This window comes from Pelodiscus sinensis, chromosome 5 (genome assembly GCF_049634645.1).
Source record: "Pelodiscus sinensis isolate JC-2024 chromosome 5, ASM4963464v1, whole genome shotgun sequence".
In the NCBI taxonomy this organism is placed as follows: Eukaryota; Metazoa; Chordata; order Testudines; family Trionychidae; genus Pelodiscus; species Pelodiscus sinensis.
Genome location: NC_134715.1, coordinates 111,451,755 through 111,474,646, shown reverse-complemented (window position 1 = coordinate 111,474,646; position 22,892 = coordinate 111,451,755). Strand labels below are relative to the sequence as shown.

The 22,892-nt window shown below is 44.0% G+C and overlaps 1 protein-coding gene across 4 annotated transcripts in view; it reads left to right on the top strand.

Moving 5' to 3' along the window:
• Positions 1-22,892, top strand: part of EVC2 (EvC ciliary complex subunit 2) — a 156,110-nt gene that overhangs the window by 117,942 nt on the left and 15,276 nt on the right. For all 4 annotated transcript variants that reach the window (XM_075930754.1, XM_075930753.1, XM_075930752.1 and 1 more), the window contains 3 exons: positions 11,539-11,766; positions 15,050-15,261; positions 20,239-20,326. In XM_075930754.1, the coding sequence (XP_075786869.1) occupies positions 11,539-11,766; positions 15,050-15,261; positions 20,239-20,326 (528 nt within the window). The remainder of the gene's footprint in view (positions 1-11,538; positions 11,767-15,049; positions 15,262-20,238; positions 20,327-22,892) is intronic.

Here is a 22,892-nt window from a genome sequence, read left to right as displayed (position 1 = left end):
CTTTGCATTCACTGACTAGTTCCTCGTTCAGATTCTAACACATTTAATATTTTTTTCTTTATATACAAGGCAGTCCCCAGGTTACGTGGATCCAACTTATGTCGGATCCCTACTTACGAATGGGGTGAGGGAACCCTGAACTAGCTGCGCCCCCCCTCCCCACAGCAGATCGCCGAGACGCGCCGCGGCGGTCCCGCTGCCCGCGTCCTCCACGGCAAGAAAAGCCGCTCCGTGTCTCCCTGGTCTGCTGTGGGGAGGGGGCGCAGCTAGTACGCCCCCTCCCAGCAGACCAGGCTTTTCTCGCCGACGCCTGGGGTAGAGTAGCTGGGGGGCTGCCGGGTTGGTCCCACAGCGCCGAGGTGCGGCGCTACTGGACCAACCCAGCAGCAGCCCAGCTGCTCTGCCCCAGGCGTCCCCAAGTAAGCCACTGCTGAAACCGATCAGCGGCTGACTACAGGAAGCCCGAGGCAGAGCTCCTCTGCCCCGGGCTTCCTGGAATCAGCCGCTGATCAGTTTCAGCAGCGGCTGGCTTGGGGACACCTGGGGTGCTGCCGGGTTGGTCCCACAGCGCCGAGGTGCGGCGCTACTGGACCAACCCAGCAGCGCCCCAGCTGCTCTGTCCCAGGCATCCAGATTCAGCCGCTGTTGAAACTGATCAGTGGCTGATTCCAGGAAGCCCGGGGCAGAGCAGTTCTGCCTCGGGCTTCCTGTAGTCAGCCACTGGTCAGTTTCAGCAGCGGCTGACTTGGGAGCACCTGGGGCAGAGCAGCTGGGCTGCTGCCGGGTTGGTCCAGTAGCGCCGAGGAACGGCACTGCGGGACCAACCCAGCAGCATCCCCACTGTTCTGCCCCAGGCGTATCCGATTCAGCCGCTGCTGGTCAGTTTCAACAGCGGCTGAATCTGGACGCCAGTTCCGACTTACATACAAATTCAACTTAAGAACAAACCTACAGTCCCTATCTTGTACGTAACCCGGGGACTGCCTGTACAGAGTTTTCTCACTTTGAATGGATATCATCATCCAAAATTTTATGTCATTTTTGGGGTGAGGGCTTATGGATCAGTGTTAAATCTTACTTCTTTCCCATTGACTGTTGCCACTTTCTGCTATCGTGCTGAGTTTTTTGGGGGGGGGGGGTTGTTTGGTTGGTTTTTCTGAGTTGGGGAAGAGGAGGTTGGACAACTTGAATGCTATGTGTGTGTCTTGGGTCTGGGCTGCTCAGTACTGAAGCAGGCTCCTGAAGGTGGTGGGTGGAATTGATGCCTGAAGAAGAAAGGAGCAGGAGGATATAGTCTGTCTTATGGTCTTCTAAGCAAGGTTTCTAGATAGGAGGTAATGGATCTGGAGGATATAGAGCAATGTTTCTCAATCTTTTTTTTATAAAGCACCCCTTTAAAAAAAATTATAAGTACCCCCAGTACCTACAGTTTTCAGACACACACAATTTTAATCTACCATTGCAACACATTTGTTTAAACAGCTCAATCGTAGCCAGGCAGGCAATGAAATTTTTGGGTGTAAAAAGTACAAAAATAATAAAATGCTGTAATACTTAAAACCAAAATTCAGTCTTCTCCAAATTTCAGTTTTGTTTATGTACTCCCCAGACTTCTCTCAAGTACCCTTAAGGGTACTCATACCATTGGTTGAGAAACACTGAGGGTATGTCTAGACTACATCCCTTTTCAAAAGAGGGATGTAAATTAGACATATTGAAATTGCAAATGAAGCCAGGATTTGAATTTCCTGCACTTCATTTGCATAATTGCATCATGGCTTTTTTTGAAAAATGCTATTTTGAAAGTGAAACCACCGTCTAGAGGCAGTTCTTTCTAAAAGAAAAGTCTTTTTCAAAAGAGCCTGTACTCCTTGAAAAATGAGGTTTATATGATCTTTCGAAAAAGGCTTTTCTTTTTGAAAGAACCACGTCAGGAGGGTGGTTTCACTTTCGAAATGGTGTTTTTCGAAAAAACGTCGAGACACGATTATGCAAATGAAGCATGTGAAATTCAAATCCTGGCTCCATTTGCAATTTTCATATGTCTAATTTACATCCCTCTTTCGAAAGAAGGATGTGGTTTAGACATACCCTGATATAGAGGGCATTTTGAGGGTTGATTCAGAGCGGTCCCTGCAGATTTGGTGTATGGTTTTCCAGGCTGGAATTCAACAGAACATGTCCTTTCTTCTATAGTTGTGTCTTAGTTGCTCAGCTTTCCAGCTGTCCTATGTCCATGGCATGAGAAAGTGCTGGTTGTAAAAGACAAAAGACAGGCAAGAGACATTACAAGGGTTGCTGTATGAGTCTGGTGGTGTTCTACAGATAAGCATGAAGACTATAGGACTCTCAGAAATCAAGCACAAAATATTGATAACTTTTAGCACAATGAGTTTCTCTCCCTCACTGGGCCTCTTGGTAACTAATATTAATTATAGACCTCATACAGTGCATCTTCAGATCCATTCCTTTATTCGTAAAAATTAAGTGAGAGAGAAACAACACTAGTAGCAACCAGTGTTCCCTCTATTTTTTAACATCCATGTGCAGAATGAATTTTGTTATGGATACCAATATGGAGTTTGTGTAACACATCACTAACCTCTTGGTGCACGTAAGAAAATTCATTTCTGCACATGGATGATCTGTTGCGGGGGGGCTGAGGAGTTTAGTGTGGGGTAAGAAGCTCAGTGTTGGGGGGGGGATCAGGGCTCTGGCTGGAGGTGCAGGCTTTGGGGTGGGACTGAGGATGAGGTGTTTTGGGTGCAAGAGAGGGTTCCAGGCTGGGCCAAGGAATTTGGAGTGCAGGAGTGGATTTAGGATTGGAGTATGAAGTCTAAGAGGAGCTAGGCTGGTGAAGGGAGCTCACAGCTGGAACAGGGCATTATGATGGGGGTGCTTACATAGGGCAATCCTCATTTATTGGGGGAGGGAAACAGATAGCCTGTTGTGCCCTGTGTTCACCTGCAGGCACTGCCTCTGCAGCTCCCATTGGCTGCAGTTCCCAGCCAGTTGGAGCTGCAAGGACAGAGTTTCTTGGCACTCGCTGTGATGTGGCTCTAGCCAGGGGTAATAAACAGTAGGAGGAGGAGCTGCCTCACATCCACCAGGAAGAGCTGGCTTTTGGGCTATAGCCCTTAAAGCTCCTTTCTTAATACAGCCCTGCTGCTGGAGCCAGAGGAGCATGCTTCTGGCTGGGGCTGGAAGAACACACCTCTCTCCCAACCATGGCAGCTGCATGCGCAGCAACCCTGAGCCCCTGTGCAGGGCTTACTAGTCAGCTGTGCGGCCATGCAGCTTTGATGGCAACTAGAGTGAGTAACGAGTATGGAAATGAGAAGTTAACACTTTCTAATGGAGGGCTTATTTCAATGAATTTATGTTCAATGAATTTATGTTCTTCAGTTAAATTTAAAGAAATTCGGTTGATTAGGAAATTGCATATGGAATCATCAGCAGGAGAGTATGGCAAAGACACGTAACTTGATGCATAGTTAACAATAATCTGAGGAATACAAAACCTGCCTGAGGAGAGACGATTCAAAGAGCTTGGCTTGATTAGCCTAGCCAATGAAAGGCTGAAGGGAGATATGAGAGCTTTTTATAAATACCTCAGGGATACCAAAGAGGGAAAGAAGTTATTCAAGCTAAATGCCAATGTGGACTCAAGAACAAATGGATATAAACTGGCCATCAACATGTTTAAGCTTGAAATTAGATGAAGGTTTCTAATCATCAGAGGAGGGAATTTCTGGAACAACTTTCCAACTGGAGCAGTGATTGCAAAAAATTGAACTGGCTTCACAAGTGAGCTTGGTAAATTTATGGAAGGGATGCTATGATTAAGCTGTAGCCAGTCTGTGACTGCTAGCAGCAAATATCTCCAATGGCTGGTGATGGCACACTTAATGGGGAGGGCTTTAAGATACTACAAAGAATTCTTTTCCAGATGTCTGGCTGGTGGCTCTTGCACTCATGCTCAGGGTCGAACTGATTGCCATATTGGGGATTGGAAATTAATTTCCCTCAAGGTCAGATTGGCAGAGACTCTGATGATTTTTCACCTTCCTTTGCAGCAGAAGGTACAGGTCACTTGCAGGTTTAAACTGTAATCGGAAGTCTTTAAACATGATTTGAGGACTGCAATAGATCATCTAGAGATTTATTACAGGAGTCAGTGGGTGAAGTTCTGTGGGCTGCAATGTGCAAGTGGTCAGACCAGATGATCATTAAGGTCAGACAAGATCATCAAGATCATCAAATTTTTTAGAATATTGTTGTTGAAATCAGCATTTTATAAGCCTTTTTACATTGTCTAGTGCTACAGTTGTCCTCTGGTTTTGGCTAGGGATTATTTAATTGGGAATTCAGAGTTTGATCCAACTTCCACTGAAGTCAGGGTGAGATATGTGTGGACTGCACTGAGATTACTTCGATTAAGCAAATATATAAGTGTTCTCAAGATTGTGGCTTTTGAAGCTGAGAAGATACAGAAGGTTACTCTTCAGGGAAAATTTAAGCTGATGGTCACATCTTTGAGCACCAATCTGAGTAGCTCTACATTTTGATTGGTTGTGAGTTAATTATATAATGTGTATGTAAATAAACAGTGGCTGCACACTCTTGAATACTTCCCCATTACACAATAACATGTTTCTTATTGTGGCTAGATACTAGATAACATGCAAGTGGAATCCAAATTTCGACTTTCTCTGGCTATTTTGTTTCTTGAGTAAAATGAGAAATATAATATACTAAATAATATGGAGAGCAATAAAACTTTAGAATGTTGAAACACCTTTTATGAATCATCTGATTCTTGTACAGAATTACAACTTAAGTATATTCAAAAGTTTCAGGGAGGTAGCTGTGTTAATCTGTAACTGAAAAAACTTCAACAACAACAAATAGCCCTGCAGCACCTTAGGGTGCATCTACACTTCACCGTTATTTCGAGATAACTAACGTTATTTTGAAATAACAACGCGAGCATATATACAGCCATTCCATTATTTCGAAGTAATTTCAAAATAACGGTTGGCTTATTCCAACTTCTGTAAACCTCATTCCACAAGAAATAACGCCTCTTCCGAAATAGCTTTTTCAGAATAGGGCAAGTGGACACGGCAGAGGGAGTTATTTCTAAATAAGGGGCCTCCAGGAAATCCCACAGGTGCCCTGCTGGCCACTCCATCTGCACTCATCAGGACTCTAGTTCCTCTTCCCTTGCAGCCCTTAAAACTTCAGCCACAGGAGAAAGGGCTTAAGGCAGGAACCTGGCCATGACAACCTCAAGCCACATTGCAGCTTCCACAGCACATCGTCTGGCCAGAATGCCTGATCCTCGAGCTCCTCAAGAGCCCTCCCCTGCTCCCAGGGAGCAGTCTGATGTCTCCCAGGAGCCTGCTAGGTGGCAAAAGAGGCATGCGCCATCCTGGTCTGGTCTGGAGATCCTGGCCCTTGTATGGCTGATAGTCTGGCCACCAAAGGCCACATCTGGACCCAGGAGCAGGTCTGGATGAAAGTTAAGGAGCTCCGCCAGGGCTATGCCAGGGCAAGGGAGCATGCAGCTCCCACTCTGGAGCAGAACCACACTCCTGCCCCTATGATCAGGACCTGCACCTCATCATGGTGGTATGAGCATTTGTGGGCACAACCCACTAAAGAAGTGGGTTGTGCCCGCGAACACTCATGATACCATCTACATTTTTTGTTAGTCTCTAAGGCGCTGCAGGACTATTCATTATTTTTTAAACTTAACTGTGTGTACTTTTGCCAGTGGCAGTCAACTTGCCTTTGCCTTTCAGTTCCACAAGTATAAAAGCCAACATCCTTTCCTCACCTTTAAAGTGGTTGGGAGTTATCAAGCTGTATTTTCTTGCTTATTCATTATTTATTTTAATATTTTAATGAGTTAAAAACCTGCATTGATGGTGATCACTCATTTACTCATTCATCCATGCATTATTCATTCATTCATTTCCAGACTTCATGCATGTATAATTCACTAGATCCTACATCTAAAAGCAAACTTCCTGTCAAGAGAGAGGGACATGTTTAGTCCTTTTGTGTTCATACATCTGTCATAATAACTTTGCCTAGCTTTTTACAGATGCCTTTTTGAAGACAGTCTTTGTCCCACAGAAACCCCTCAAATGTTACTGCTTTTGTACCATCTGAAACAAATCCTACTTGAAGCATGTTTTTTTCTCATTTTGAAGGTATTGCAAAAATCAAATGGTGGTTAGTATCCTGCACATGTACCTAAAAATTTGAAGAAAACAAGGGGTCAGATCCTCAATTTATATAAATTGACATAGCTCAGTTATGTCAATGGAGCTACAACAATTCACACCAGCTAAGGGACTGGCCTGCTGAGTTTAGGACTTGAGAGAGGAAAGCCTAACAGAAGCAGCTGGCCTTCTGGTTTAGGACTTGAGAGACCACAATTCACCTTCTTGCTTTGCCACAGGCTACCTGTGTATCAGCCGACGGGCAGGGCAGGGTGTGTGTGTGTGTTCCTATACCTGTCCCTTATGACCGGCTGAAGTTCTTTTAAATTGTGCTTGGTTCTGTTACAGCAACTGAAGGAGTCAGGTTAAAACTTAAACAGTTGCAGGTTTATTAAAGAAGCTTATAAATCATATGGTTACAATGGCTATTGCTCTCTTTCTTGACTGCTAGCAAATATAGCTCTTAAAAATGGTTACAAAGAAGATAAAGATAGAAAAATAGAAATAATAGTACCAAGTAACAGCTTAATCTTTAAAGAGCTCTAAGTCTATGTGTACACTTAAGACAGAGGACCACATCCAGGTACAATTTTTACCCCCTTCTGTGCCTCTCGACTCCAGCGTGTCAGGCCAGGGCCGGTCCCTCAATTCCTAGGAAAGAAGAAAATATGAGGTGGGCGTCCCCATGGAACCTCGGGAGGTCAAAACACCTAATCCGGACCAGCAGGTCGAGGGTAGATTGACACTCAAAGTGAGTGTGCTGCTGGACCCATCTTTATACCCATGGTGTCACGTATTTCTCTTTCTTATCTGTGATGCCAAATGGTGCTGGTCTGTCTTTTGTGAGACCAGTTCTTACAAGGAAGTTGTGAACTTAATTTACACTTGTAAGAGAGATAACTAAATTGGAAGTACTTGGCATTCTTTTCTCAGTGGGAGATTCCTCTCCCAGGGACTGTGTGTGATCATACCAACATCGGTGCCAGCCGGGGCAGTTCTCGCCGCCTCAAGGTCAGCTTATTGCCTTAATCGCGCTCTCCTCACATCTATGTTTTCAGCTTCTCAGGATCAGATGAGCCAGCATAGACTATGCTAATTTTATTGTTCCTTCTCTGTCCTGTATGCTTCAGGAACCTCAGAGAGGCAAATAAGATGGATGTGAGATGGGGGGGTCTGTCTGGCTACACTGTGGGACTTCATCACGTCACTTAGGGCCCGGCATTTATAGGTGTGACTGCACCTCTGCTTTTTTAGACACCTTAATACTTTTATAGATATGACCCTTCTTGATCTATAATTGCTCTTGAAATTCCCACTGACTTTATTGGCACGATTTCACCTCTGGCCTCTTGATTCAAGCTGGGCATCCCAAAATTGAAGCACCCCAAATCATTAGTTTGGAAATAGTTCTTTGTCCAGCATCCTTTCCAAAAAAAGGTTTTGCCCATTGAAAGTTAATATTCTCAGGCCCAGGGTAGGGCTGCTGTGTAATTAGAGGTGAGACTCTGACTCAGGCTGGAGAAAGGTTACTAGGAGTTCCTCAAGGACCAGGCTTGGAATCAGTCTTATTCATTCTTTTTATTAATGATCTTGGCACAAAAGTTAAGGGAAATTTACTGATGCCACAAAGGTAGGAGGCATTGTCAGTACAGATGGAGACAAAACATCATACCGGAAGATTTGGATGACCTTGAAGACTGGAATGGCGGAAGTGGAATGAAATTCAGTTGTACAAAGTGTAAGGTCATGCACTTAGGATGTCATAGTATGAATGTCTGCTACAAAAGGGGATCATTAATTGGAAGCAGTGGAGGTAGAGAGTCTTGGCTGTGTGACTCAATCACAGGATGACTGACAAATGCCATCCTAGGAAGTATGAGGTATTTTTAATAGCGATAGAGGAGTGCTGGTGCCTTTTGTGCGAGAGACTGGTAATACTTCATTTGGAATACCTGTGTACAGTTCTGGTTACGCATGTGCAAGATAGATTATTTTAAACAGGAACAGGTGAAGAAAAGAGCGACTGGGATGGCCAGGGGAATTGATGACCTATTTTATAAGAGGAGACTGGAAGAGCGTGGCTTATTTAGACAAGCAAAAAGAAGACTGAGGTGGGATATGATTGTTTTCTATAAATACATTGGGAGGGGGTTTAAATACCAGACAGGGTGGAAATCTTTAAGTTAAAGGCAATGCTGTTACAGGGACAAATTGATATAAAATGGGCCTGAACAAATTCTGGCTGGAAATTAGGTTTCTGTCCCCCAGAGGGATGAAGTTCTGTAACAGTCTCCCAATAGGAGTTGTGGAGGCCAAACAGTTTTATTAGTTTTCAGAGAGTTGGACACAGTTTTCCGTGTAATTGTATGATAGGGTAATGTGTGATGGGAGGGAGCAGGGTTCAGCAGCCTTCAGGTTCACTTCTGGTTTATATCCTTTTCCTAAAACTCATGCTTCAGAGTTTGTCAGCCACTTGCAGGCATCTGGAAGGTCAATACCTCCCTCCCTCCTCTCCTCCACCCCCTCTCCCCAAACGGTGCATGTATTTTGGGCAAGTTTCTTTTCTCTGCTTCCTCAGAAGCATCAGGGACACTGTGGGGAGCAGGCCTCTGAGGTGGCAACAAGCATTCATTCTCTTTCTTAGGCACTTGCCTGGGTGGTTCTTGCTTATATGATCAGGGTCTAACTGATCTCCACAGGTAGGGTCGGGAAAGAATTTTCTCTGAAGTCAGCTTGGGATCTTTGTGCTTCCCTCTTCAGCACAGTAATGTGGATCACTTACTTGGATTATCTGGGTATATCTCTCATAATTTTTTCTTTATTATTGCTACGGCCTTGGCCTCTGATGCACCATACCCTCCCCTATTCTCTCTGTGTGGCATGTCATAGTCTGTTTTCCTGTGAGTTGTAATACTTCTGGTTTCATTTCACTTGTTGTGTTAGTGGGCACTTGCTGGGTGGTGCTATACAGGAAGTCAGACTAGATGATGTAATGGTACTTTTTGGCCTTAAGCTACATCATTGCGTCATATGTAGATACCCCTGAGTTAGATTAGTTCTAGCTAGCATGGGTATGGATAGCAGAGAAGCTATGGTACCATACGTTAGCTGCTTAGTTACATACCAAACCCATGTTGCAACCTATGCAGCCGTGGGCTAACTTTCTGTTTGAGCTAACTATGTTAGAGCTCTCTAGGTTTGCTACAACCAGAGGTTTGATTGCAATGTAGACATATGCTGAGAAAACGTTCAATTTTTTTGCTTCAGTATTGAAGCGAGGCACTATCCAGGTTTTTCTTACCTAGCTAGTTCATAATTAAGAGTATCTTGAAATAACATTTTGAATTTTGAAAGGAAGTTCACTTTGACATGCTAAAAACATTCTGATTCATGATGGAATTGGCTGTCTTGTATAATCTAAATCAAAGTCCTGATTTGCATGATGTTCTGTGGAAGTTTTTATCTTTATTTGATTTCCTATCAGTGCAGTAATGCAGTATACATCTCTGAATGCTCATGAACTGCTGAATTGTGAGGATATGAAAGAAATAGTGAAGTTATTAGCATTTCAATGGAAAGCATTGCGTGGAGAACAAAGGGCCTCAGTTCCATTTTATCAGGTTTCTTACCTTTCTGCAAAAAATATACAGACTTTTCTGTAGTCTGAGGAGCACTTATACAAACTGAGACATAAAAATAGCCCCAGACTGAGATCCTTTGCTGTTTTCAGATACTAGAAGCAGCTCAGATTTGTCCATAGGACTCCAAGGTTTGCTCACACCCCTTCCACTTTCATTCCCATTTTCTACCAATGGCTATTCAAAACCAACAGGAGTGCCTCAATCCTGTGTTATCCTTTACCATGCTGGCTTTGCAAGATAAATTGGGAGGGAGGAGGCAGCAGGGAGCATTATTTTCCCCATTCACTTGCCTCCTCTCCTCTGTCATCTCAAGATGAAAAATTGGGGAGGGGGATTGTATCGTGGTTGAATGAGACCAACTGCTGAGCTATTTCCCCTTCTCTGCTATGAAAAAGACAGTCAGACATCAGCAGAATACAATCCCACGTAGTGCATGCACCGTATGTAAGGAGATCTCAGGAGCCAAAGCAGAAGGGCTCTGCCACAATTGTTCCCAGCCAGCAGACCTTTGATCTGCCAGGAAGAAGGTGCTGAGAATATGGATTGTTTGCTGGGCCTCTCACACCAGTAGGTGTGGTCTGCAGTTCTCTGTAACCTATAGGACTCAATAAACTGGTGATGGTCAGAAGAATTTTCTGCTTGCAACTTTCTTCCTTTTATGTTCAAGGACATGTCATGTAGTTCATTGGAAATTTACATAATGTCTTGTGAACCCTCTTGATTAAGATTTGGTTGCAAGTCGCATTTTTAATTTAGCACTATGTATTGGATAGCAAAATGTGAATGATATGCAATTCACTCTTGACAGCAGCCTTGTCACTAATAATGCCAGAGAAAAATTCATGTGTATCGCATTACCTGTGTGTGCCATTTTAGAGCTCTGAAAAACCTTGTGACAATCTGAGAAATTATTCTTAAAAGATGAATGGGTTATATTGTTTCATATGATTCTGATTAGCATAACTAGTCAGGGGATATTGCTATGAGGTTTGAGAATAATTATTCATTGCCTCTGTTCATTAGTGCAGCGATAACTGGGTTATAGATCAATAGCCACAGGTGGTGTAAATTATTGTAGTTAACTAGGCTTCAGACTATTCCAGTGTACACTAGTTGAGAATCAGGCTGATAGACTCCTTTCATGTGAACGCGTAATTCCCGTTAGCATTAACATGCGGGGTGGATTCATCAAAAGGAGACAATCCGACAAAGTGTGTTATTGGGGAGAAGGAAGGGGGATCATGTTTATTTGAACAACATAGAATTAATTAGCTATATTATAAAAAATCTCCTTGAGCTATAGGGCTATTGATTAATCTCAGTTTACTCATGAGAGTAACTCAAATCCATTGATTGCAAATAAACAAATTAATTGTGATTGATTGCAGTTTTAATCTCACTGTTAAACAATAGAATACCAATTGATTACAAATATTTGCACAGTTAAATAATAAACAAAATAAATGGTATTTTCAATTCCATTGAATAATGTACAAGCAAAGACTGCCCTTTTTCTCTCTTCCCCTCTCTCTCGCACACCAGATAATTTCCTTGAATATCTTGTCAATCGTGTGGCAGCCAAATAATTATGTTTTAAAAAATCCTAAAAATGCTTATCATGTTTTTGTTAATCTAACTACATTTGGTGTTTCATTATTTTCCAGGTTCATAATGACTTGTTGCTTGAAAAGGAGCATCAGTTGCATTCATTGGAGAATAAACTTGGAGAGTGCATTGCTGCTTTACAGTTCCAAAAGACTGATAAGAAGTCCAAAACATTGGAGATTTACACTGCTATCATAAATGTACAAGCTTTGCTTCTGGAAGAAATGAGCACATCAAAAACACTGTCAGAATCAGAATGTACCCAGATTTTAGAGGCACACAATCCTGTAAGTAAAAAGATTCTCAGAAGGGTAAATTCTTCTTAGGCCGGAACATAAGTTGATGTAGCTTTTTTGACTGCAATCAAACTATTTTGATTTATATCACTTGAAAATGTGGCCATTTTTTCTATTGCTTTGTCTAGTTTTGGTAGGGTGTGTGTCTATGGGCAAATATCTGACAGCTTTATGTGAAAGAAATACAGATAGAAAGTTTCAATACTGTTTAAACAGAGGATATGAATATTATAGCTAGAAAGATATTCATTATTTGTATTATAGTAGCACCAAAAGGCCCCAACTGATATAATACCACCACTTTGAAAGAGGAAGTAATATTTTTAATTGGTAACTAACATTTCATTACCTTGATCAAACACTAAAGGGCAGGGGAGTAACTTGGAGAGAAAACTGATAAATAATTTTCATGATCGGCTTGCAAAGTTTGTCACTTTGATGCAGTTAGAGCTATGTGAGGAGTTTCACAGCCATGTGATAAATTTCAGTAGTTGTGCACACAGAGTATTCTCAGTCTCTCTCTGGCTCTCTCTTTCTTGTGCATGCGCACGCAGATTGAATAACAATCTTCAGAAAAAGCTTTTGCTTCCCTTTGTCATATTTTTTGCAGATTAGATAAGTGGCAGTTTCAAAACTCTGTTGGGTTTTTTGTTCTATACTGTATAGTCATAAGGAAGTGTGTATTTGCTTGTCTCCCTTTTGTGACTATCTAAGTAGGAATTGGGAGAGCAATGAAGTAGAACAAACAGAATGGGCTTTTAAAAGTTAAACCTTTTTGCTAGAAGGAATCATTAGACAGATATCACTGGGAAAGCTCCTCCTTAAAATTTAATGCTATCCCCACTTGGAGAGCCTTTCTTAAAGTGACAATATGCTAGTTTAAATGTGCTCTATGTACTGAATTTGTTTAATGAAACATTGTATTGAAACCGTAATAGCCTTCACAGTGACCAGAGGAAATAAGATCAGTGCAGATAAAGCATTAAAAGTAATTTCCTTTTTTGTTTACTACTTGTATGAAAATTTTTGCTGTGAAGCCTTGATAACAGGCTGCCCCTGTGCTGAGACGGCTGCCTGTCAGGCTGACCAATGACATGTCATTGTTTCCTTGTACTTTTCCAAGAGTCTCTCTGTCTCTTGGGTTATACTGTAAACTCTTTGGAGTAGGGGGCCACCTTTTAGTTCTGTGTTTGTACAGCACCTAGAACAATGGGGTGCTCATCTTTGACTGGGACTCCTAAACGCTGCAAAAATACAAATAAAATGATAATTATAACAGTGTAATAAGATGCAGAGATTCTAGCAGGTCCCCTTTCCTTTTGGGATGTTAATGGTCATGTGTGTGTGTTCAAACGTTTAATCACTGAAATTTGTAGCAGTTACACGTTTACACGCAAAAGGGCAAGCAGGAGCTTAAAAGCCGGCTCCTATGAGCATCAGCTCCTGCCTGTCTTCCCTCTCCCCCTCCCCAGCTTCTGATAGAGAGGCAGCAGTGTGGAGGGGCAGGCAACTCTGTGGGAGTCAGTGTTCATGGGGAGCTGGCTTTCAAGCATGCACTGAGTTCCACTTCTCTCCCTCCTCCCCCCTCACCCTCCGCCCGCTGCTGCTTCTCTATCTGAGGCAGCAGCGCGGGGCGGGCAGGTGGCTTCCATGTGCCCCCACGCTACTGTCTCTGTGGGAGGTAGTGTGGGAGTGAGGGCAGCTCCACAGGAACCTGCACACATGGGGAGCTGGCTTAAAAGCCGGCGCCCCATGGGCGCCGGCTCCCAGCTCAACCCCCTTGCTGTCTCTGATACAGAAGCAGCAGGAGGAGATGTGGGTAACTGTTAGGCTTAATTGATAAGCCTAGGCTTATCGGTTAATTGTGTAAACGATTACTCACTAACTTCCCTACTTTACATAAAGCCCTGCACAGGTATAAAATTTGTATCCACATCTGCGTGTATATCCACAAAAATAAGCTGTGAATAGCTGCATTGATATCTGCAGATGCGGATACCTGCGGATATGAACCAGATGTGCATGAATTTGCAGGGCTCTTCCAATACACAAAGATTTAACTCCAGCTTCCCATTACTTGTTCAGAGGGAGGGGTATAAAAAGGGCTGCTGGAGATCTAGATAAGAGCGAAAAGAGCACAGATATGTAGAGGTTTTTTACCCAGGCTGTGGGGTGAAGTTTCTGTTTGTACTGTTTGTACTTGTGATACCTGTTTTTTAGTTGGTTTATATATGCTATCTACTGCTAAATAAACTTCCCTGCCTGTTGCTGCTTTTTTACAGTCTTAGAAACCTGTTAATTTAAAATCAACATCAGATCACTTGATAATTTGTAACTCTGAAGATGTAACTGTTCAGTAGAACAAATTAATGATTAGTTGTATGTTAACCTCATTAATCTATCAACAAACATGTTTTTATTTCCCGCACTGGCAGTTACTCTGAATTTATTATTACTTGTGTTATGGGAGTGCCCAGTGCCCTGTTTTATTAAGTGCTGAATATAGACCTCTAGTTAGGGATGATCCTTGTCCTCATGATCTTAGTCTAAGAGCATAAAGCCAGCAAAGGGTAAGGAAAAAATATTTATCTTCTTTACTTTACAGAGGGGTAACAGAGGCACAGAGATATTAAATGACTTGACCATGGACTGAAAGGAAGGACAGAACCAGAAACTGAACCCTACCTTCTGAAACCTAGGCTAATGACTTAACTCCACAGCTGCCCTGTCTGTCATATTAATTACACAATTAAGACAAGGATTTTTAAAATGGCACTCTTAAGCTAAGCCTCCTAAAACAATTCATAGGCAGCATTCTTGTTTGACTGTAGAGATATTGTTTTCTTACTTTGGGGTCTTTTTGAGGAGGACTAGTCAATATTTTGCAATTTGAAACCTATTTAGTATTAGTAAATTGATTAATTATTAAGTAAAGACTCTCTTCATGAATTTTCACATTGTGTTTCAGTAACTTTGCACTGCTTTTAAATTCAGGCTGCCTGACGTTTCAGTCTCACTCATACAGCTATTGTACATTCCAACCAAGATTTACCATTATGTTTAAGCACTGTTCTGATCCTCATTGCATACTAGTCATGTTTATTGATGCCATCACAATGACCAGGAAAGTGTAGTGATCACAAGTGATTGGAAAGAATGAGAAAAGAGTTAAGTAATATTGCAAGCCAACGATACCATCTTTTTTCTTGACTCCAAATGAAAATTATTCTTCCAAGATGAATTGTTCTTATCATTGCCCTTTTTCAAACTCTAGGAGATTGAAGAACTTGACAGAAAGTTGGAATATGAAATGTTACATCAGGAGACAGCTCAGCAGCACCACCTAATGAATAGGCAGAGATGGACTCCAGATGGATTAGGACTTTTGGATGAAGTTGTAGAAATTCCTGCAGACAGACAGGTGTCTGCTCTGCTGCATCAGGCACTGAATAAGTGCAAGCAATTAGTGAATCTGCTTCAACAAAGGTAAGGCTTTTTGGTATAAAGCATGACTGCCTTTTTGTATATTATCCTAGTCGTGGCAAACCATCTTCAGAGAATGTAACATACTATACAGAATCAACAAGCTAAATTTCATTCAGTAAACACTTCTGGGCAAGGATTTATGTCATCAGGAAGACTTCCCTACTCTGCTGGGGGATTCTGGGCATCATTACAATATACACATTCAATAGTAATAAATAAGTTGACTGTATACTTGAAATTCAACACCTTACTTTACAATCCTTGTTTCTGGGCTAGATTGGTGGACTAATGCTACTATTCCACATTATTAAGGAAGAGACCGGGATTGGTTCTAGCTCTCTCGAGCTCAAAAAGACAAAGTAGGGAGTACTGTGAAAGCCACAGTCTCTGGGGAAATATTTCCAATTAATGCAGACCACTTGAATTTCAATTCCACCTCTGCCCTGCATCCATTTTGCTGCACATTGAATTTACTTTTCTGTGGTCGGTATTGCTTAGATATACAAATTGTTCTAATGGACGAGGCCATTGTTCATTACAACAATGAAAGTGGCCTGCATTAAAGAAAAGATGTCTCTATGACAAAAAAGTGAAAGTTTGTATTTTTTAATGTAGAAATTGTGTTGTGACACTTCTGTTGAAATGGCAAACTGGGTGAGATTTTGAAATAATAAAATCACAGACACTTCCAGCCATATGCCTTCAGCTTCATGCCATACTACGAGAGAGAGCTTTGCACTACTATGTAGGTGTCATTTGGACTGATTTGTATTGAATGGCATTGACAGGCTTCAAAGGGAGCCCTGTCCTCTGCTTTCCAGAACAGAAATTTCAGATTGGGCTTCTTGTAGTCTGGGGTATGTAAATCCTCAAGAGTCATTTGTATTGCTTAATTTAATTGTTAAGGGCCAGTCTGCAGTGAGATCTAGAGGAATATTTCTGTGTCTTGCTGTAAAAGACTTAATCACCCTGACATCTGTTGGGAGACCAATACAGCAGTACACAGACAATCCAGGAAGTTTTTGTAGAATGTTGGGGATAACTTATTGGTACAAGTGCTGAAGGAACCAACCAGGGACTTGACCTGCTGCTCACAAACAGGGTGGAACTAGTAGGGGAAGTAGAGGTGGGTGACAACCTGGGAAGCAGTGATCATGAAATTGTAGATTGTAGGATCCTGACCAACGGAAGAAAGGAGAATAGCAAAATACACACCCTGGACTTCAGAAAAGCAGACTTTGACTCCCTCTGAGAACTGTTGGGCAGGATTCTCTGGGATGCTTACATGAAGGGGAAAGCAGTCCAGGAGAGCTGGCAGTATTTTAAAGAAGCCTTATTGAAGGCAGAGGAAGAAACCATCCCATATGGTAGGCGACCAGATTGGCTTACCGGGGAAATCTTTGGTGAGCATAAACAGAAAAACGAAGCTTACAAGAAGTGGAAACTTAGACAGATGACTAGAAAGGAGTATAAATATATTGCTCGAGAATGCAGGGGAGTTATAAGGAAAGCGAAAGTGCAATTGGAATTGCAGCTAGCAAGGGATGTGAAGAGTAACAAAAAAGGTTTCTACAGGCATATTAGCAATAAGAGGGTGATCAGAGAGGGTGTGGGGCCCCTACTGGATGAGGGAGGTAACCTAGTGACAGATGATGTGGGAAAAGCTAAAATAACTCAGTGCTTTCTTTGCCTCTGTCTTCACGGACACGGTCAGCTCCCAGACTAATGCACTAGACAACACAGTATGGGAATCCATTTTGAGGCACTTGGAACAGGGGAAACTGATCAGGAATAGTCAATATGGATTCATGAAGGGCAAGTCGTGCCTGACCAATCTGATTAGCTTCTATGATGAGGTAACTGGCTCTGTGGACATGGGAAAGTCCGTGGATGTGATATACCTTGACTTTAGCAAAGCTTTTGATACGGTCTCCCACAATATTCTTGCCAGCAAGTTAAGGGCGTATGGATTAGATAAATGGACTGTAAGATGGATAGAAAGCTGGCTAGACCGTCGCGCCCAACAGGTGGTGATCAACGGCTCAATGTCAGGATGGCGGTTGGTTTCTAGCAGAGTACCCCAAGGATCTGTTCTAGGACTGATTTTGTTCATCATTTGTATTAATGACCTGGATGAGGGGATGGATTGCACCCTCAGCAAGTTCGCAGATGACAATAAGTTAGGGGGAGAGGTAGATACTCTGGAGGGCAGGGATAGGGTCCAGAGTGACCTAGACAGATTAGAGGATTGGACCAAAAGAAATCTGATGAGGTTCAACAAGGACAAATACAGAGTCCTGTACTTGGGACAGAAGCATTGTTACAGGCTGGGGACCGAATGGCTAAGTAGCAGTTCTGCAGAAAAGGACCTGGGGATTACAGTGGATGAGAAGCTGGATATGAGTCAACAGTGTGCACTTGTAGCCAAGAAGGCTAATGGCATATTACGGTGCATTAGGAGGAGCATTGCCAGCAGATCTAAAGAAGTGATTATTTCCCTTTATTTGGCTCTGGTGAGGCCACACCCAAAGTATTGTGTCCAGTTTTGGACCTCCCACTATAGAAAGGACACGGACTCATTGGAGAGAGTACAGCAGAGGGCGACCAAAATGATTAAGGGGCTGGAGCACATGATCTATGAGGAGAGACTGAGGGATTTGGGTTTGTTTAGTCTGCAGAAGAGAAAAGTGAGGGGGGATTTGATAGCAGCCTTCAATTTCCTGAAGGGAGGTTCCAAAGAGGATGGAGAAAGGCTGTTCACAGTAGTGACGGATGGCAGAACATGGAGCAATGGTCTCAAGTTACAGTGGGAGAGGTCTAGGTTGGACATTAGGAAAAACTATTTCATTAGTAGGGTGGTGAAGTACTGGAATGGGTTACCTAGGGAGGTGATGGAATCTCTATCCCTAGAGGTTTTTAAGTCTTGGCTTGACAAAGCCCTGGCTGGGTTGATTTAGTTGGGATTGGTCCTGACTTGGGCAGGGGGCTGGACTTGATGACTTCCTGAGGTTTCTTCCAGCTCTATGATTCTATGAAAAGTAGTGGGTAGATGGCTTATTACCCTTCCTCCAGTTCCAGGATAGAAGTCCAAGCAAACCTGTCAGCAGGCCCTTTAATGAAATAGCAAGTAGAAAAATTTCTGAATCCTTGCTGGAGGCAGCAGGTTTTGGGTTTGGGTCTGGACCAAAAAGAAACCCACCAGCTGTGAGTGAGCTGCTCCCTCTCTCTAACAACTCTTAGCCTGAGAAGACTCACAACCTGATATGTGTGCGTAACCTTTGAAAAGGACCCAGAGGGAAAAGAGAATACACTATCTGCTTGTGTTAAAGATGTTTCAGAGCTGAGTCGTGTAACTTGTGCTCTGCACACTTTCTGAGTAGCAAGTGACCATTGCTCTTCATTTTTCTGACTCCTGTTTTTTATTATACAACTCTGATATTAAAGTCTCCCTGAAGTAGAACATTGTCTTCACTGGCCATAGGTATGATTGTCATCCAAATCCAAACTGAACTGTTCTTAATAAGGATGTTAAGGACTAGTCGACTATCCGATAAGCAAATACTTATCCGATAGTCAGTCAACTAGTCAATTCCCCCTCCCTTGCTGCCTCTATAAGATAGAGGCAGCAAAGGGGGAGGGAGAGGAAGTACTTCAGAGCGGCAGCACTTAAGGCTCAGCTGTGTAACACTGCCCCTTTGAAACACCCGAGGTGGCATTTCAAAGCGGCAGCGCCACGTGGAGCCCAGGGTCAGCTGGGGACTTCTCAACTGATCCCAGGCTCCGCACAGAACCCAGGATTGGCAGGGAAGTCCCCAGTTGAGCCTGGGTTCTGGAGAAATGCTGCGCGGAACCCGCAGTCAGCTGATTGAGGGTTCTGCTGAAATGCCGCACATAGCCCAGGATTAGCTGGGGAGTCCCCTGCTGACTCCAGGCTCCATGAGGGCACTTCAGCTTTGAAATGCACAAGAGACCCTGCTGTGGACTCTTGTACATTTTCAAAGCTGGCACGCTGTGTGCAGCCCGGAGTCAGCAGGCCTTCCCACTGGCCCGGGCTGCATGCGGAGTTCCCCATTCCTCTTTTCCGCTACAATTCCAAGTAGGAATGCGGAAGTGTCTATTGACTAGTCAAGGAAATTCCATCAACTACTCAACTAATCAATTAACCGATATTTAACATCCTTAATTCTTATATTCTACCCATGCTGTCCATGATTGCTGCACATGATTGCTGCACAGGATCTGATAAGAGTCTCAAAGATGTCACTCTCTTCACTCTGTTCTGAAGATCTGCTGGCAAGGAGAAGTGTCAAACATTAACATCTCTAAAGCACAAACAGCATTAAGGGAGTGATTATTAAATCTCATCTTAGATAGACTGGCCATGTCATCAGAATGGGTGCTGACAGCCTCCTGAAAAACATCCCCTCTAGTGAGCTGAAATTCAGAAATGCAGGAAGAATTATCAACATGAAAACTTCGGTCAGGCACAAACGGAATATCAACTCACACAGCATACATACAGATAGCTTGCAAGACACAACCAAGGACAGATTTGAATGGAGAGAAACTATCGCTGAAGATTGTAAATGCCTTGAGAGAGAGAGATATGAAAACTGATTGAAGAAACAGCCAAGCTCCATGCCTAATCTTCAGTGGAAGCCTACCCATTCCCTTGTAATATTTATTCATAACCTTATTCCTTGTAGATTAGGCAAGGCAGCCATGGCAAAACATGAGATGCCTTGCTGTCATCATCAGATATGTTGGACAGTAACTCAGCAGGATCTGGCTTCTGGAGTAAAAGGGGGAAAAGGATGGCATTCTTAATTTATTTAAAGAGGTGTGCAATAAATCTTTCACCAAAATCTACCGGTAAAATGTTTTCTGAATGGATGAATTTTGAACATGAATTAATTTCTTATCCCATGAAATACTATGCCTGTGGGAAGATAATACTAATTTCCTCTTTCCTTTCAGCCTAAGAGAAGAGCAATGGAATAATGTGGTTCTGGAAGATCTTCTGGAGAATATAGAAATGGATACATTTTTGGCACTTTATAGCCAGGTAAGTATGTAATTAAATGAATTCCTGGAAATCAATTAAATGAACAGAAAGTTGGTTGTAATCATATCATTTGCTTCTGTTTACAATATGTTTACCATCTGTGACTCTAGCATATGAATTGGGGGTGTCCAGTCCCAATAAGAATCACTGCCATCCATGATGTTTACTATCTCAGATAGTTCCATTGGCTTCAGTTACTTCTGGCTTACTACAAAGCGTAGTTTCATTTAGCCCATAGTAGTAAATAATTTCCATTGTTTATCATGTTTGTATACAGTTTGCATTTTATTCAATTGGGCAATGTTACTTATGTGTAGGCAGCTGGGTTTTCATGTATTAGAACAATGCTGCTGTTTGGATTTCTGATGCAGCAGAAGATTTATATTGAAATGTATACATATGATGTAACTATTTTCCAGCAATATTGAGAACGTTAATAAGCAGCATACTCTTTTTACACACACACATACACAAACACAAAGTCATTCAAGAAGAAATAAACAAGCAGCTACATCACAAAACCATCTCTTCAGCTAATGTTATTCATCACCCGTACTGGTTATCTGTGCTTAAATGGCATGGAAAAATGAACAGCTCTTCTTCACATATTTTCCTACCAGGCCAAGGCAAAGGCATATAGTCAGTGTTATGAAATTTAGCCCTCTTATACCTGTACCATCCTTATTAAAGAGGGCTCTCACTCTGTAATATTTTTCATACACAACAGATTATTAAAACCAATTTGAAAAAAATACAATGGGCTCCCAAAAGTAAGAAGTTTAATAACATAGATGTATTTTTTAAGAGTCCTGACCTTAGCAACTTCCCTTTTAACTCTAAAGAGGTAAGAGTTACAAAACAAATTTCATAATCGACATTCTGATACATAGTGTCTCAGCCATATAACCACCTGTGACGGGGTGGCACCGCCCCGCACTCAAGCCCAAGGAGTCCACCTGACCCAGGTGGCTGAAGGGGCCCCACCCCCGCAACCTTAGGCTGCAGGCTGGGGATAAATACCCAGACAAGCAGGGAGACAGGAAAGGGTGTGGCTGAAGAGGCAGGGGCCAGAGAAGAGCTCTGAAACAAACTAAACCACTGCCTGAACCCAGCCTGCTATTGCTGCCGCCTCAGGAGTCCGACCAGCCCCCACAGGAGTATCGCTCACCGTCCAAGCTGCTCCAGGAGCAGCCGAGGAATAACCTGCAGAGAGCCCCACCCGGCAAGGGGAGAGGTAGGAGACAGCCAGGGCGGAGAAAGGACCCTCCGGAGGACTGCGTGTTGCAGCAGGCGTCCCCGCCGACCAGGCAGCGAAAACCTTCACTGTCATCAGGGCCCTGGGCTGGGACTTGGTGGAGCGGGAGGGTCCACGTTCCCCTACCTCCCCCACCACCCCGCACGCCACCCGTAGAGACTGCAGGGGCATTGTACTTTGGGACTAGGCCCAAGGGCCATATTTCCCCTAAGCCAGGGGCATTGTACTTTGGGACTAGGCCCGAGGGCCGTATTTCACCTAAGCCAGGGGTCTTGTACTTTGGGGTGCTGGGCCAGGGAGGGCTGAAGTTTACCCCAAGCCAGGGTGGCACACCCCGATGCAGGGTCCACCCCTCAACACCACCCTTTCAATTTTTTCCTCCAAGAATGACTTGGAGAAAAAGTTGCATCACCCTTTGTGTGGTTTGTTCAAAACTGCTTCAGATACAGTTCCTTAAATATGGAAGGTGCTAAATAAAACCAAACGCTGTTAAACATTGGGAGAAAATAAACCATCAGATCAGATATAGACTTGCTCATAGAACCTTTTGAGATCTATTTGCACTTCACTGATCTTTATGCTGTAGAGCAGTGGTCCCCAACCTTTTGAGGTTGTCGGGTGCCAGGGGGCGTGGCCGTTTGCCCGCTGGGCGCCAGGGCCCCCCATAGCCGCGTGCCCGGGGGCGGGGTCCCCTCCAAGGCTCGCGCACCCGGGGCCGGCGCTCCCCCTGCCGAGTGCCGCGCGCCCGGGGCCGGCGCTCCCCCCCCCCCCCCCCCCCCGCCGAGTGCCGCGCGCCCGGGGCCAGCACTCCCCCCTCCCCAGCCGAGTGCCGCACTCCCCCCCCCCCCCCCGCCGAGTGCCGCGCTCCCGGGGCCGGCGCTTCCGCCCCCCCGCCGAGTGCCGCGCGCCCCGGGCCAGCACCCCCCCCCCCCCCGCCGAGTGCCGCACTCCCCCCTCCCCCCCCGCCGAGCGCCGCGCGCCTGGGGCCGGGGCCGGCGCTCCCCCCCCACCGCGTGCCCGGGGCCGGCGCTCCCCCCTGCCCCCCGCCGAGTGCCACGCGCCCGGCGCTCCCCCCGTCAAACGCGCTCCCCCCGCAAGCGCCTGTATGCCATGTGCCCGGGGCCAGGCCAGCCCCGAGCACCTGGCGGGCGCATTGAAATGCCCCCGCGGGCGCCATGGCACCCGCGGGCACCGTGTTGGGGACCATGGGTGTAGAGTATTTGTCATGTCCATTCATCATTTGGTGAACTCTTTTTGTGTTGTTTTTTCTACTTCTTATTATATATTAATGCTGCACCATCTGGTGTTGCT